Genomic DNA, 16,298 nt, shown 5'->3' with positions numbered 1-16,298 from the left:
CTGATGCAATTGGCCCCAGTTGGGATCTGGGTATTGGCTTTTGAATGCTTTCTGTGTGACCCCTAATGTGTGAACTTGTGTCCGCTTAAAGAGAAACGCTCTCTGATGATACGTGGAATGATGCCCAAGTGAAATGATCCAAGTTTAGCACTTCTCTCTTGGGAATTTGTAAAGCATATTCCTATATAAAAGATTTGATTGACGTTGAATAGTGAAGCAATCTGTTTAATCCACCATTTTTCAAAGTACAGTTTCCCTCCTGATTAACACGAGGCAGAACTACTCTTCTGGAACATTCTAAGGCAGCTTTCCTGATCCACATCTCGGTGGAACAAAATGATCTCTTGGGATCAGAATAATTTGCTATGGTTTGTAGAACTGTTTTTGTGCTGTTTCCTGAGAGTCTGGGAAATAAAAGTGGCCTTTCAAATAGTGACATTTTCATACAATATGAACAGGAATATCCAAGCTTTCTCCCAGAGCCGCCTGAGACCAGTCTTCCTTACCAGGACTCACAAACCTCCCACTGACAATCCTTTAATGACACTTACTTTGCAAATGGACTCCTAGTGTTTGTGTTAAGGGAGGTGTTTGTTGTGTTTGTGGATGACCCTTAGTGATGACTTGGTTGCTGAGCTATGAGGCTGCACCTTAATGGGAAATCTCCAAAGCAATTATTGTAGATCTTCTGGGCATGCCAGAACCTGCAGTTCTTTTAACAAAGGCTCAAAAGGGTCAGCCACTTAGAACTTGGCACAAGGATACCTTCCTCTAAAGCAAAATAAACATAGGTCGGTAGATGTTGGATGTGATTATAAAACATATCTGTTCACATTAAACATACCAGATACCTGCTAGCTCTGCTATGGCATTATGATTTTTGTCAAGGTTTGTTTAGTAATTAACTTTTTACTTGACAGGGTAACAGCTCCTTACCACATATATATTTTTTCTCTTGAGTTTCCAAAATGTGGAAACGAAAATGTATTTTGTGATGTTTTTGCTGTTTGTGTGCTTATTGCTTGTTTTTGAGACAATTTAGCTTTGGCTGTCCTGGAACTAGCTCTGTAGACCAGGCTTGGCCTCGAACTCACAGAGATCCTCTCGCCTCTGCCTCCAGAGTGCTGGGATTAAAAGCTCGTGCTGTGACACTTGGCTAAAATGTTCTTTTGATTCTCTACTGCTTCTTGGTGGTCTTTGGGGTCTGTCCAAGGACTTCATGGAGCTTTTGTAAACTGTTGATTTTGATACTTGGCATTGGAGAAGTATCCAGTAAGGTTTGAGAACATCTGACTTCTGCTGTCCAGCCTGCTTAGTCTGTCCTGAACGGCTATGCTGTGTTTTCTGGAGCTTGGGCAGCCATGAAAAGTAGATTCTTACCAGATTTTTCTTCTTAATAAAATGGCAGTTGAACACCACCTACAGAATCTGAGGCCAGAAAGGGCTTTGTGACCCCTTAAATGCACAGGGAGGTGAGTTCCCTCTCTCTCTCTCTCTCTCTCTCTCTCTCTCTCTCTCTCTCTTTCTCTTAAATCATAAATAAAGAAGATCATATGGCAGTGATTTGTGTTGTGAAATTTGGTTCAGACTACTTTTTTTTGTATTGTTCCTACTTTTGTGGCTCCAGATTACTGGTACCAAACCTTCTGTAGTGGGGTCAGTGCCAAACTTCTGTGTTCTCTCTGTGTCTAGCAGCCTCAGCTGATAAGATGGGATGGGAGAGGACTGCAACCACTTACCTTTATGACAGTTTCCTGTTTTTATTTTTAAGGAAAAGTTGTGGGCTGGTGAGATGGCTCAGTGGGTAAAGAATTTATTGTGCAAGGAGGAGGGCCAGAGTTACAATCCCCAGAACCCGTGTGTGTGTGTGTGTGTGTGTGTGTGTTTATAACCCCAGTACTGGGGGTGCAGGAGTGGAGGGTGGAGATGGGTGGATTCCAGAGCTTGCTGTCGTCAGTATCGGCAAATCTAGGTCTGAGAGATGCTGTCTCAAAAAATAAATTATGGGGCTGGAGAGTTTGCTCAGTGGTTAAGGGCATTTGTAGTTCTTGCAGAGGACCTGGGTTTGATTCCCAGCACCCACCCACATGGTGGTTCACATTCATCCATAATTCCAGTTCCGTGATATCCAATGCTCTCTTCTGACCTCTGAGGGCACCAGGCGCACACATGCACAGAAATACTTGCAAGCAAAACACTCATAAAATAAAACAAATAAATCACTAAAAAATTAGTTGTAGGGAGCTGGAGTGATGGCTCAGCAGTTAACAGCACTTGCTGCACTTGCCGAGGACCCTGGATCAATTCCCAGCTTCCTCGTGCTCATAGCTGTCCATAGCTCCAGTTCTAGAGACCCAAAAGCCCTCTTCCGACTTCTGAGGGCACCGGGCATGCATGTGGTGCGCACACATGCAGGCAAAATATTCCTACACATAAAAAATAAATAAAAATTAACAATAAAATAAGTTAGAGAGCAATAATGAAAGACCCCCAAAATTGATATCAGGTCACCAAACATGTACACACACGTATACATACACACTAACACTGCACACACATACACACACACACACAGACGCACATGCACACATGCATGGAAAAATTGTATTGTTCAGTTGGTGTCGGTCAAAAGTTGATCAGAGACGGAGAGCAAAGCTCCATGTCTGTCTTCCTGGGGCTATAGTTAGCTCTGTTCAGGCTCTGGCTTGCTGATTTTCTGTGACCTTTTCAGCCATGAATTAGAACCAAGTTCTCATCCATTTCTGTTTCTTTAGACGAGTCAAGTGATCTGTCTGAAGTCGGATGTTAAGTCTGAAAAGTAGGAGAAGACCCTATTTCACCTTTTACTTCGGTAAAGGTCATACGCAGCTTTGGACCCCGCCCCCATAAGGCCGTTTGGCTTTGCTCTTTGGGGGGCAGCTTCGTTGTCTCCACAAAATTATTTCTATCTTGTTGGTCTGAAAGATACAAGCGGCCCACTCTGTCTTTCCCTGCAGTCCTCACGCAGATGCAATCAGCTCGATCAGAGGTTGAAAGTTCTCAGAGATAATATGGTGTTGTAGCATCATGTGAGATAGACACAATAGTGTCTAGTTCTCGGGGATTCTATAATGTAGGGTCATACACTATAGACCCGACAGTGTCTGGTCCTCAAGTGTAGGGAGGTACTGTCCACTATGTGCTACTGAACACTTGAAATCTGTTAAGTCCAAGTTGGATTAAAGGGGTGGGCCCATGGGGTGGCTCAGGGCATGAAGGCACTTGCTGCTAAACTTGGTGACTTGTTAGATCCCTGGAGACCCACGTGGTGAAAGGAGAGAACCAGCTCTTGAAAGCTGTCCTCCGACTTCCATGTGTGCACCATGGCACGTGTGCACACCCCCGTGCAAGAGATATACTCACATGTGAACACACCGAATTAAAAATATTTTTTTGAAAGAAGGGAAACTATAACAATATTGAATAGGTGCATAACGTATCTGATTAAACAAAATTATTATTAAAATTAATTTGGTTGTTTTTAACATAGTTATAAAATATAGTAAATATTTGCTTCTATTTTGTGACTGTCACTGTATTTCTATTGGATAGTAATGATATAGGATATAGTATGCTGTTTTGAGAAATAATATATATATATAGCTTTGAAAGATCAGTGGTTTCCAGCAATGAGAGGGGTTCAAAAAATGTTGAGTGAACTCCTAGTGCACTCAGGATTTATTCCTCGTTTGCTCAACAACATGTTTAACACAGCTGTGTGTGTAACTCTGCACACTATTCTCTGGGCACACAGACAAAGGACACACTTTCTGTTTTTGGGAAGCTCAGAGTTTTGTGATTGAGAAGTGCTTAGAGAAGTTCTTAGGGGACCCTTGAGATCATTTCTAACCTACTGCTTTCCAAATATTTCCGCAGTTCCTAACTACGTAACGTACAGAGCCTTTGCAGAGACTCATGGGCTCAAAGCACATGCAGACGAGAGGCATCTGTTAGTATTTGTTAGTCTGTTTGCCATCAGTCCCTTTTATCCTTTGGTGGAGTCCCCACACTGGATGCCTTGTCTCCACTCTTCACTTGGAACAACGTGATCCCCAGACATGCTTTCTTAGGACTCAGTGTCTCATCTCATTGACCTTACACGGTTGCTCCACTCTGAGTGGTTTCTTAAATTCCTAGGTTACAAGAGGTGGTGTGTTGGCCAACTAGCTTTACAGAGTGTTTGCCCATGCTTGTGTGAGTGCAGTCATTTACAACAGATCTAGGCTTTCAAGATTTCTGACTATTTTACGATCAACTCTTGGGAGCCTTTATAAGACATGCCTGGGACTGGAGAGAATCAGGCCCTTTCGTCTACTGACCTAATTGTGGATAGTGGGCTAGTCTCCTTTAGTGTATTTTTTTGTCTACTTTCCTGCAAACTAAATACTAAAAAGAAAACCGGAGGTTAAAACAGTCTCAGCTGTTCGTTGTATTCAGATGTCATTCATCTGGTACATTTTGTTTGTTTGTTTGCTTTTGTTTTGTTTAACAAATCCGTGTTGATGCTCCCAAGATCAGTGTGGACTTTGATAACCACCCAGTAGCAGCTCTGTGGCTCAAGTGACTGTTTAGCCGGAAGTCACTTGTAGAAAGAGTTGCCAGGATGGGTGAAGTGTAGACGATGCTGAAGAGCGAGGCAGAGCTAACTTTGTGTTTGGATGTGTCTCCTCCAAGGTTGGTGGTGGCACTAGTCTTCTTTATCGAAGGCTAGAGACACATGACTGTCTTCAGCGGCGGACAGGGGACCCGGCAGTTAGAAATCTTGGGTCTTTAGGTTTTATCTTACCTCCTGAATAAAGAGCAGCTTTGTGCTCACCATGTGGTCAGACTATCATGACAGAGAGGGCTTAGGGCTGGAGTTTTTCTAGGTAGCCAGAGGTGTGTGCGTTTCCCCCTCCTTTGTGAGGTAAGTAGGAAAATGCAACACGTCCTCCTGTTTCCCTCAATACATATTTGGTTCAATGAATGTGAATAAGAATAAATGAACACATGCATGAACAAATGAATGATGAAACAAACCAGGGGTTAAGCAAAAGGCTGGGGCCTGTACCTGCAAGAGCTGAAGTACTTTTTCATATTCTGACCTTGACTGAGTGCCTCAACTTCTCTTTTGTTTCTCTAAAGCACACCTGTTTTAGCACATGTGACGAAGGAAGAGAAAACTACCTGGAACATCGCTGCTTTTGGTTGTGCCCATCAATAATCATTGTTAGAGGAGACAGAAGACAATGGCCATAAACAGGCAGGAAGGATTTGAAACTAACGCAAAGAAAATTGTTCTTGCTACTGAGAAACGAGGCTTTAGGCTACTTGAGTTAACAAAAGGAATCCTAAAAGATTATAGATCATTTTCTTAATGAGCTCCCAAGCTTCTTTGTTTAATTCAAGCATGTAATTAGAGACATTTATTTATTATCTATTTTGTACCAGCTGCTAAGGTGACATTGATGAACAATAAATGTATAGATTCAGGCTGGGCGGCGGTGGTATACGCCTTTAATCCCAGCACTTGGGAGGAAGAGCCAGGTGGATCTCTGTGAGTTTGAGGCCAGTCTGGTCTACAGAGAGATCCAGGACAGGCACCAAAACTACACAGAGAAACCCTGTCTCAAAAAAAAAAAAATTGTATAGATCCAATACTATTATAGATACAGAAGCTGAGAGTCAAAAGTCAAAATGAGCATACCAGGATACAATTTTAGGTTGCAATTACATCCAAGTGCAAGGGATGGAAGTCTAGAAACTAGATCTAGCTCAAGGTAGGGTTGGAGACCTCCCTGAGAGCCATGATCTTTGAGCTGAGGTCAGAAGGTGTATGGAGACACCGTAAGTAGAGGGAGAAGAAGCACAGGCAGCAGCAAAGGCAGAGAGAGGTTCTGGGGAGGCCACGCGTGGCCAGATGTGAACTGCCCAGGGAAGGCGACTGTGGCTGGGCACACCATGAGGGACCAGGAGGAAGGAAGCTGAGATGCAGGTGAGGCCATCCACCAAGGGCCTATGGTCCTGTTGAGGATTTCAACTTTGCCCTGAGGACAGTTAGACAGTCAGGAGGGAGATGTGCTTTTAAGAAATACCCCAGCTTTAGTGAAGAAAACCAGTAAGAGTGGCTAGAAATGGTCACGTCACTGGAATTGGGAGTAGAGTGCTTTCTGGAGACCCTAAGAGGAAAAACAGGGCGCAAGTGGAAATCAGGGATGAGGGATGGTGGGAGGTATAAATTTTTTTAACCTAGGATGCCAGAAGGCTAGATAATTGTTGCTAGTGATTTTGGTTGAGGATAAAAATTCAAGATCTCTCTCTGTCTCTCTCTCTTTCTCTCTCTCTCTCTTTTTTTCTCTCTCTCTAAGCTGAAGCTATCCTTGAACTCACTGTGCTCATTCTGTAGCTAAGGTTGACCTTGGATTTCAGGTGTTCCCTGCCATGCATAACTTTATTAAGTGCTTGGGATCCAATCCAGGGCTCGTGCATTTTAGGCAAGAATTCTACCAACAGTGCTATATCCCTAGCCCAGAGGATTTTTTTCTTACATAGTGAATTTGAGGCACCTAAATGAAAAGATGGTTATGTTATTTACAAAAATTTTTTTAGGCAGAGTTGTTATTTTTTGTTTTGTTTTTTTGAGACTAGATCTTGCTGTTTAGTCTAAGCGGGCCTCAAACTCACAGAAAACCTTCAGGTACTGGGATTATAGGCACATGCCATGGCACCTGGCTGCTGTACTGTTTTAGAGTTCCTTGATGTTGTACTAGAGAGATGGATTGAGGGCCACTGCACAGACGTAATTTCTGTAGATGACTCTGAGTAGGATTGGTGTCCCCTCCACCTACAGTATCAGCACCAGCGGAGAGCTTTAGAAATGCAGGGCCTCAGGCCCTGTCTCAGACGTTCTGATTCAGAAACTCCACGTGGCCTATCTGCCTGTTTTTGAGGAGCCACCCAGGTAATACTGATGCACGTTTAAAGTCTAGACAGAGGGTCTGCAGTGACAAGAACTGGGGCCTGGATTGGCATCGCTGAGGTCTCCCTTTGGAGGATAACTTTGCAAGGGGGTTTGGGGAGTAATGATAGAGAAGTAAAATGAACACTTGGGGATCCTGAGAAGAGAGTATTTAAAGGAGAGGGTGACTTCTTGGTGAGATGATGCTCGCAGAATGTCCCGTGGATTTTGAGGAAGCAAGTAAATCCAGAGACACAAGGCAGATGAGTGGTTGCCAAGGGGCTGGGAGAGAAGGAGTGACTGTGGACGCATAGTTTCTTTTGGGTGTGGTAAGAACGTTCTGGACTGAATGGCAATGGGATTGTACTATGCTCACACTAAAAACCACTAGAAAGATAAAGACAGTCTTTAGCAATCTTATTTTATTTTTTTTTTTTTTGGTTTTTCGAGACAGGGTTTCTCTGTGTAGCTTTGCGCCTTTCCTGGAACTCACTTGGAAGCCCAGGCTGGCCTCGAACTCACAGAGATCCGCCTGGCTCTGCCTCCCGAGTGCTGGGATTAAAGGCGTGCGCCACCACCGCCCGGCTAGCAATCTTATTTTTAAGAGATCAAGAGGTAGCTGAAGGACCATATGGAATCAAGCAAGTTTTGGATGCCTGGCTCTTTTTAAAAGATGATGGAGACCTGAAAATATTTCAATTTTGTTGGCAAGGAGGGTGATATGGAAAGAAAAGAAAGAATCCAAAGCCTTGAGTAATGGACTTCAGAGCAGGAAGGGACTTTTAAGCAGAGCCCGGGTGTTTTCCAAACTCCCAAAGTCTTTTTTGTTTTATAACAGCTAAAAATAATTCTTGGCATGGGCTTTTCCAACTCCAGTCTGCAGGTCTCACTAGGCACCTGTTCTATTTGCAAACAGCTCTTACTGTGTCACTGTTCTGAAAGGTTGATGAATATCCACAGGGCAGGTTGGTTTCTTTAATGGGAAATGACATTGCTCCTGTGGGGTCAAACCTTTCAACATCTTCAGTGAACGTTCAAATCTCCTTTGAGTCAATTCTTTCAATCTCACCTCTAGAAGGACCCAGTGTGGCCACTTCTCCGGCCCTCCAAGGATTTTTCCATCAATTGCTTTGTATTCATTTTTCTTGGTTTTCTAATTCATTTCCTATTTATTTATCTGATTTCCAATTTAAAGACCACTCCCCCTAATGCCCCCTCCCCCCCCGCCCCGCCCCGTCTTGCTTCATTTTGGAGAAAGGAAGCCTTTAAAGATAGTTGATGGAACATGGTAGATGCACGGGTCAGTGTTCTACCTTCACTGGCGTTTGTGTGTGTGTGTGTGTGTGTGTGTGTGTGTGTGTGCGCGCGTGCATGTACGTGTGCGTGTGTCTGTGTGTTTACTTTGGCCATCACTTCCCTGTTTACTTTCCTGCAACGGTGTCTGAGCCAGATGCCCGCAATCAGCCTCTCCTCTCTCGAACAGTCTGGGGACAGGACTTGGGATCCTGTTCTATTAGCTAGCAGTCATGAGACTCTGTGCACTAATGCATCTAAGCCACCTGGCTGGCACAGTAGGCTCTCAAGGCTTGTCATCTGTCCCGGGCTGGGGGATAGACTTGATGTTTGCTTTCCTTGTTCTCTTTCAGTTTGCAAACCTGTTTTTTTTTTTTTTTTTTTAAACCTGCAATGATAGCATTGTGCACCAATCCTGTGCATGGCTTGGTAACTTTCCTCTCACCAAGTCACCAGAGCTTGCTTGTCAGTCATCTGTAGTAGTGGGGCCGTGAAAGTACAAGAGATGTCAAGAGGATCTCAACACTCTCTTGTGGATGTTCAGGCAGCCTGGGCCAGGCGTCTCCTCCAGTACCTCATGTTTATGTCCTCGTCCAAGTACGTCTAGGGGTAGAGATAGTCTTGGGGTATAAGGACCTCCAAGTCTCTCTTTCTTTCTCTGCGTGCGTGAGTTACTGCTTGTGTGTGAGCATGTGTGTGGAGGCCAGAGGACAACCATGGGTATCCTTCCCCAGGGACTATTCACTTTTTTGAGACAGAGACTCTCACTGGCCTGGAACATGCAAGGGAGGCAGGGCTAGATGGTCAGCAGTCCCCGAGGACTCCAGCTCTTCTGGTCTCCATTTCTGTCTCCCTAGTGCTGGGATAAAAGTACACCACCATACCACACCAGGCTTAAAAAAAAAATGGATCCTAGGAGTACAGTCCAGGTCCTCAAATTCACAAGGCAAGCACGTTCTCACCTGGGCTGTCTCCCCAGCCCTTAGTCTTATTTTATTTTATGTTTTAAAACTTGAAACACTTAGAGAAGCAGCTTTAAACCTAGATTTACCAAGAGAATTCAGAGTCAGTGAATCTGCTTGAGAACAACATTGTGTTTGTGTTTTCACTCTAATTGCTGAGATTAGATTCAATTGCAAATGTTAGAAGTTAGAGTAGAACCAGTGGGGTGACTGTCACAATAAAAATCACAGACAGACATGTCATTGTCACATTACTGCTGTATCTTAAGATATTATCTACACTTACACAAATCTGAGCATGGTGGGGGTGGCCAGGGAGCTTATCGGTACCAGGCAAGCACATTCACACTGCCACACCCCCTCACCCATTAAAAAGCACTCATCAAGGTATTACAAATTATGTTTTTATATTTTGGTTAGCTTTTTTAAAATTTAACTGAGTCCCCTTCCTGGTAATGCTGTACTTATCTTATATACCAAATAGTACTACATGGAAGAATGAGTTTGTAGACATTATCAGATCACTGGTCAAGGGGTTGCTAAGATGCTATCTTCAGATAAAACCCTCTTTTTCTAAAGAGACAGGTGTGTGCAAAGGAATCTACATTCCTCTAAAGTAGTAGGCCATCTCAGATCTCAGACCTTTTGATGGTAGCTGGAAAGGGAACTGTTTTGTTTGGACCCGTGAATTTAGATGGCGTTTGAAAACAACACGAACAGAATCAATAAAGCCCCTGTTGAAGGCTGGTTAGGCCTTCCTGTTCACACGGGCTAACACAGAAGTGTCAGGGCTTAAGAGACATTTCTGTTAAGCTGTGGTAAGTCACTGTTTTCACGTTATGCTATTGGATACTGAAGCTGCGGGGTAAAGCATTTGCTTTTTAACTCACAGCTTGGATGCCACAGGATCAAGCTCCCTTGGATAGCTGGTGATATAACACTTGGCTTTATATTAATTATGTGTGAAAGGCAGGGTTCTCCTGGCACCCTCCCAGGATGCTGCCCTTGAGCCAACCTTGTTTGGGACATCTGTGCCAGGCCCAGTTCCTGACAGCCCTTTTCTTGGGTCAGCAGTGGGGCCCAGCGGAGAGACTGAGAATCTCAGGGTCAAGTTTCGTGCTGTGGACACCTTGGAAGTTCCAGGACCAGTTCTTGCTTAGCTGACCTGAACTTGATACTTTCGTTTTAGGTTGCCTGAAACAGACCCGTTAAGCTGCTCTACAAAAACAGCCTGGAGCCCTCAATTTTCAGTACAATAGGTTTAAGTATTATTTTTAATTCGAAACATTGTTTTGGTCTGAACAGATGGCTCAGTGGCTAAGAACGTACATTGTTCTTGTAGAATACTCAAATTCAATTCCCAGCACATGCCTCAGGTAGCTCACAACTGCCTATAATGTCAGCATTAGAGGATGCCTCTGACCTTCTCAGGCACACACACACACACACACACACACACACACACACATGCACACACACATCATAATAAATATTAAATAAATAATTTTGGCTTGGTTCCTAGTCTTTTGTTTTGTTTTTTGAGTCAAGGTTTCTTTGTATAGCCTTGACTGTCCTGGAACTCGCTCTGTAGACCAGGCTTGCCTCAAACTCACAGAGATCCACCTGCCTCTGCCTCCCGAGTGCTGGGATTAAAGGTGTGCACCAGCACTGCCTGGTGGCTCCCCAGTCTTTTTGAGAGCTCTCTATAGTGCATTCAGAGCTCTTGTTGATTCTAGTAAACTGAGTGAATTGTTAGGAAGATCATTTTCTTTCTTCTTTTCAGTGGAGGGATGGCATATATGTATTTAAATAACTAGTAGGTTCTGTTGGACCGCATATATTGGCCCAGAGCTTTGTACCTTTTTAAAAAGGCTTGGATTCACTGGTTTCTGACAGGAGGTTGTTCCCCCGCCAGAATGCTTATATAGTCATGCCTGCTTCACTTGATGAAACAACCCAATTCATCGTTATTAAGAGGAGTCATGAACCAAGTGTCCTGAGACACACCCTGTGATCTCGGTTCTCAGGAAACAGAAACAGGAGGATTGCTACAAGTTTGAGGCCAGCCTGGTCTACGCAGTAATTCCTATATATATTCCTTGGAGTATATAACAAGAATGTGTCACCCTTCCACTCCCCACAAAAGTAATAGTGGCTGTAATATTGAAGTGCTTCCACTGTGCTGGACACTAGACAGAGGACCTCATGTGATTTTTGTGACATCTGATAGCCAATCCTGTGGGTGACAGTGACTGTTGTTATCTTCATTTCCTACACAGGGGTACCAAGCTTCCGGTTGGTCAAAGAACTCATTCAAGCCTATACCCGTGGCACACAGGGTAGAAATATGAATGAAGGCTCGGGCTCTTGATCTGCTGCCAAGTCCAGCCCGTACGCCCACCTGACTTAGTATTTATTATTTGAGAATCTGGATGCATGTTTCTAATGCCTTTTATTTGTGTTTGTAGGGACGCATCCTTTGGAAATTGCACTTACAACCTCACCATCCTTGACTGTTTACAAGGAATCAGAAAGGTAATGCTATCCCTCTTTCGCCAAAGCTGGGAAAGGAATAATTGTCAACACCCTTGCCTGTTGGAAGGATCTAGAGTCAGTAAGCAGAAGGCTTTTCACTTCCTGAATAATTGATTGGTAAAATACAGTCAGTCCTCAGTTTCTGTGCTTTTTTTTTAATTAAAAGATTTTTTTTATTCTTTGAAAAATTCATGCATGTATATAATGTGCTTTCGTCATTTTTATAGCCCGTTAATCTCTTTCTCCCCCTACCTCACCCCTGCTTTGGTTCTTTATTCACAAATCCAGCCAACCTCAGATTGAAAATATGTGGAAGTGGAGCACCCACTTGTGTGTTGATGGGGACAGGAAAGTGGAGGGCAGTGGGGGAGGGGTGGAAGGGAGAGACTACCCTTCCTCGTTTAAGCCATTTGTACCCTGAGACAAATTGACTCTCCGCTGCTGCTGTGACCGTGGCATGGCTCCATCACCCATTTGTCTTATTTTCAAGCTAGCTCTTAGTGGGAGGGGCATGAGGTTATCTAAGCCATGCTGTCAGAGGTTGGCTGTGCGCCAGACCGAACTGAATCATAAAGTCTGGGGGTGGGACCCTGTGGCCTGTGTTTGAACAATACCTCCGGGTGACTGATGCACTGTAAAGTTAGTTAATTAAGCATAGTTATTTAATTATTCAGGGATCTAATGGAAAAGTTAAGCAATGTTTGGCACAGGTTTAATTTGCAGCCCGAGAAGCTGTACAGGCTGTACTATGAATTCTGTAGAGGGCTCAGAGGACACAGCTACATGGTTAACAGACAGCTGGCACTTGCCAGTCAGAAATGTGGCTTTCCGTGACCTGTTCAGTTATGAATTTAGAAGCAGTATTTTAGCTCAAGTTTTTGTTTTCTGATGTAACATAAATAGACTCTCACTGTTTTGAGACAACCAGTGTAAATATGTCATCTATTCAATGTGTCTGTTTATGACTTTACTATTTCATTCTTAAGCGATTTTATTTGAAAGAATTTTGTTTACGTGTCCGAGTGTTTTGCTTGCACATAGGTTATTCGTATCACGTGCATGCAGTGCCTGTAGAGGTCAGGAGAGGGCATTGCAACCCCTGCAACTAGAGCTACAGAGGATTGTGAGCTGCAATATGCATGCTGGAAACCCATCCTGGGTTCTATGCAAGAGCAACAAATACTTTTCTTAACTGCTAAGCCATCTCTCCAGCCCCTTAAATAATTTTAAACTCTCAAAAACTTTAAAGTCATTAAAATAAAACAACACCAACAACAACCACCACCACCATGGAAGCATTCAACCCCACTCTTACCAATAGCATAGCCCAAATGTTCATCCATGAACAGTAGTCTAGAGCTTTATGAACAGGTTACCCAACATACAAGCCATTATTAAATCATTTAGGAAACACGCCTGAGGGAAGAGCACATTTATGGTCCTGGCTATTATTATTTTGCCTCTCCCTCCATCTGATAGAGGCTGTTCCTTTTGTAGTGCTTATGGAATTCACACAGTTCCCTCTGGACCATCTCTGCTCCCTATTATGGGATCTGGCGTCTCAATATAGAAATTTATGACATCCTTCCTGCCCTACAGGAAAGGTGTGGCTTTATTCATTAATAAAGGCTTTTCTAAACATAGTCTTTTCTCATGTTGGGGTGTTCCCAAGTACAGATGGTGTTCTAAAAGGCTCTGATAGAGACGTATGTGCCCATGTAGAACCCCTTGCTTAAGGTGGCACATGCAGGGCTATTTTTATGGCACTGAGTGCATCTCCTTGGGGGATGTATACGGAGCATGGTCATGTTTTTGCCTTTTAAGGGTGTTTTTCAGACTTTGATATATTGCTGTTACTATAACACCTTGTCCATGTGTTGTGTAAGCATTCAGGGAAAACACACAGTTTAAAGATAAAGGCAAAACAGTATATTGTTGAGTGTCCTCAGGAATTAATAGCATGTATGGATGAACTAGTTATTCATTTTAACTAAATTAATTAATTAATTAATTAATTAATATTATTTTTGAGATAGAGTCTGCCTCTCTATGTAGTCTTGGCTGGCCTGGAACTTGCTATATATACCAGGCTGGTCTTGAATTCACAGAGGATTAAATGCATTTCCACCATGCCCCACCTAATTTTTTTCTTTTGCCTAATTAGCTTTTTGAAAGTTGAAGTAATAATAATTTATAGACTGTGTCCCATTTATTTTGTAGGAATTATTCAGCTGGTTATTGTTGCCAGAATTTAGTATATATAAGAAACATCAGGAGCTGGGTGGTGGCGGCACACGCCTTTAATCCCAGCACTCAGGAGGCAGAGCCAGGCGGATCATTGTGAGTTCGAGGACAGCCTGGTTTACAGAGTGAGTTCCAGGACAGGTTCCAAAGCTACACAGAGAAACCCTGTCTTGAAAAACAAACAAACAAACAAACAAACAAACAAACAAACAAAGAACCATCAGGAAAGCATGTCAGAAACTGCCTTTTAAGGGAGGGTATCTTTCAGACTGATGTATTGCCACTATCAAAACAACTTGTTGTATGAATAAGCAGGGGACAACCACATAGTTTCAAGATAAAGGGAGAAGTGGATAGCTGAACTTTCTTTGGAATTAATAGGGTGTGTGTCCTGAGCCTGGGAATGCAGCTCAGCTGGTAGCATGCCTGTCTATGGTTATGGTGCTGCATACCTGTGGTCCCAGCATTCAGGAGTAGGAGGCAGGATGATCAGTATTTTAACATCATCCTCAGCCAGTTCAGGGCCAGCCTAGGCTATGTGAGACTGTCTAAATAAATAAATAACTTGAAGAAGCTGAGCTTGTGCCCTGGTCCCAGAGAAGGGACCCAGGAGCCTATTTTATAAGCAGTCTTGGTGTTTCTGGTTTAGAAGGTCCGAGTTCCACATTTTGCAATGCATACTCGTCTCCACGTACTGCAGCTTGACTTACTGGCTTCTTTGTCTATTTTTAATGACTGGTTCATGTAACTTTTAAATGTACCTGTGGTTTTATATTCGGCTGTTATCTCTATAGCTTCCTGGTTTATATAAAAAAAAGACTTCTATGTTTCTGAAAATTTTAGTTATGAACAAGCTGGCTAATTTAAAAGAGTTTTGTCACTGCTTAAAAAAAGTATGAAATATTTCTTTTGTTAAAAAGGTCCATTCTTCCTTCTAAATTATAACAGCAGATGGTATATACTTACATTAGCCCAAACTATCACTAGAAAACAAATACCTCCAAAGTAGAGCTTTAGGAATTTAGGGCTTTAAGTAAAAGTGCCTTTTTCCATAAATATTACTTTCTGATAGAAGGAAGGTCAGTTTTTCTAAGAAGACCTGATTTTGCTCCTGGATGAGAAGTTGATTACTGTCGTATATTCTGTCCTAAGTCTATAGATTTGGCTATAGCTTTTCTAGTATGTTCCATTTTATATATGTTATTAGTTTTGCATATAGGACTGACACAAATTGGCAAAGAAGCACCTTTTGGAGGCACATTTTCATATTTCTAGAGTGTTTAGTTTCGGTGTTCTAAGGGACTCTGAGATATGGTAAAAAGCTAAAGTCTGAGGCTCTTGCATTGAGGTTGGTGGGACCACTTTGTGCTTAGACATCCCAGAGATGATGAGTAGATTTTCACTAGTGTTATGTGCAGAAAACTAATTCACTTCTACTTTTAGGGATTACAGCATGGATTTTTTGACTTTGAGACATTTGATGTGGATGAATATGAACATTATGAGGTTTGTACACTTAATTTTTTGTGGAATATAATTTCATGTTGGTTAAATATTTTTAAAAAATCTAACACTATTACATTTTAAATAAAAACCATTTATCATTTTTTTTTTTTTGGTTTTTCGAGACAGGGTTTCTCTGTGTAGCTTTGCGCCTTTCCTGGAACTCACTCGGTAGTCCAGGCTGGCCTCGAACTCACAGAGATCCGCCTGGCTCTGCCTCCCGAGTGCTGGGATTAAAGGCGTGCGCCACCACCGCCCGGCCCATTTATCATTTTTTAAAAAAATAGTGGTCAGCTTTGGTTATTATGGGGTAATCAAATTTTAATTTAGAGAAGCACTCATCTATCTATCTATCTATCTATCTATCTATCTATCTATCTATCATCTATCTACCTACCTGCCTATCTACCTATCAATAGTCTACCTACCTACCTACCTATATATTCATTCTCTTGTCAAACTTTATTGACAATCTCTTTGTTCCTTTAGATAGGTAATTTTGAAATGTAGTTTGGTAGTGAAATTCTAAATTACCTTTACATTAAAAGTAAGGTCTCATTTAAGGCAAAATTAGGTTTTTGTAATACTTCCGGTGTTATGCATTTGATTTTGAAATACCATTGCATGCACTCAGTTCTAACACTTGGCTGCTCCTTCTCCCAGGGCACCCACCATCGTGAACTCTGTTCTTTCCCCCAGGGCTCCATCGTGAACTCTGCCTGCTCAGTGATGCGTAGTGTTTAGGGATGCTTGTCTATTCTGGGGGTGCCATACAGCGGTGCTGA

At 42.7% G+C, this 16,298-nt stretch overlaps 1 protein-coding gene across 2 annotated transcripts in view; it reads left to right on the top strand.

The window, feature by feature from the left end:
* Positions 1 to 16,298, top strand: part of Cdc14a (cell division cycle 14A) — a 170,207-nt gene that overhangs the window by 67,593 nt on the left and 86,316 nt on the right. For both annotated transcript variants that reach the window (XR_008216438.1, XM_052730935.1), the window contains exons 6-7: positions 11,700 to 11,766; positions 15,454 to 15,516. Coding sequence is in view for 1 of the 2 variants with exons in the window: in XM_052730935.1 (XP_052586895.1) it covers positions 11,700 to 11,766; positions 15,454 to 15,516 (130 nt within the window). In the remaining variant the exon portion in view is untranslated. The remainder of the gene's footprint in view (positions 1 to 11,699; positions 11,767 to 15,453; positions 15,517 to 16,298) is intronic.

This window comes from Peromyscus californicus, unplaced genomic scaffold, assembly GCF_007827085.1.
Source record: "Peromyscus californicus insignis strain IS unplaced genomic scaffold, ASM782708v3 Scaffold_9__1_contigs__length_137607984, whole genome shotgun sequence".
NCBI classification, from domain to species: domain Eukaryota; kingdom Metazoa; phylum Chordata; class Mammalia; order Rodentia; family Cricetidae; genus Peromyscus; species Peromyscus californicus.
The sequence above is the reverse complement of the archived record's forward strand: the minus strand, read 5'-3'. Positions and strand labels throughout refer to the sequence as shown.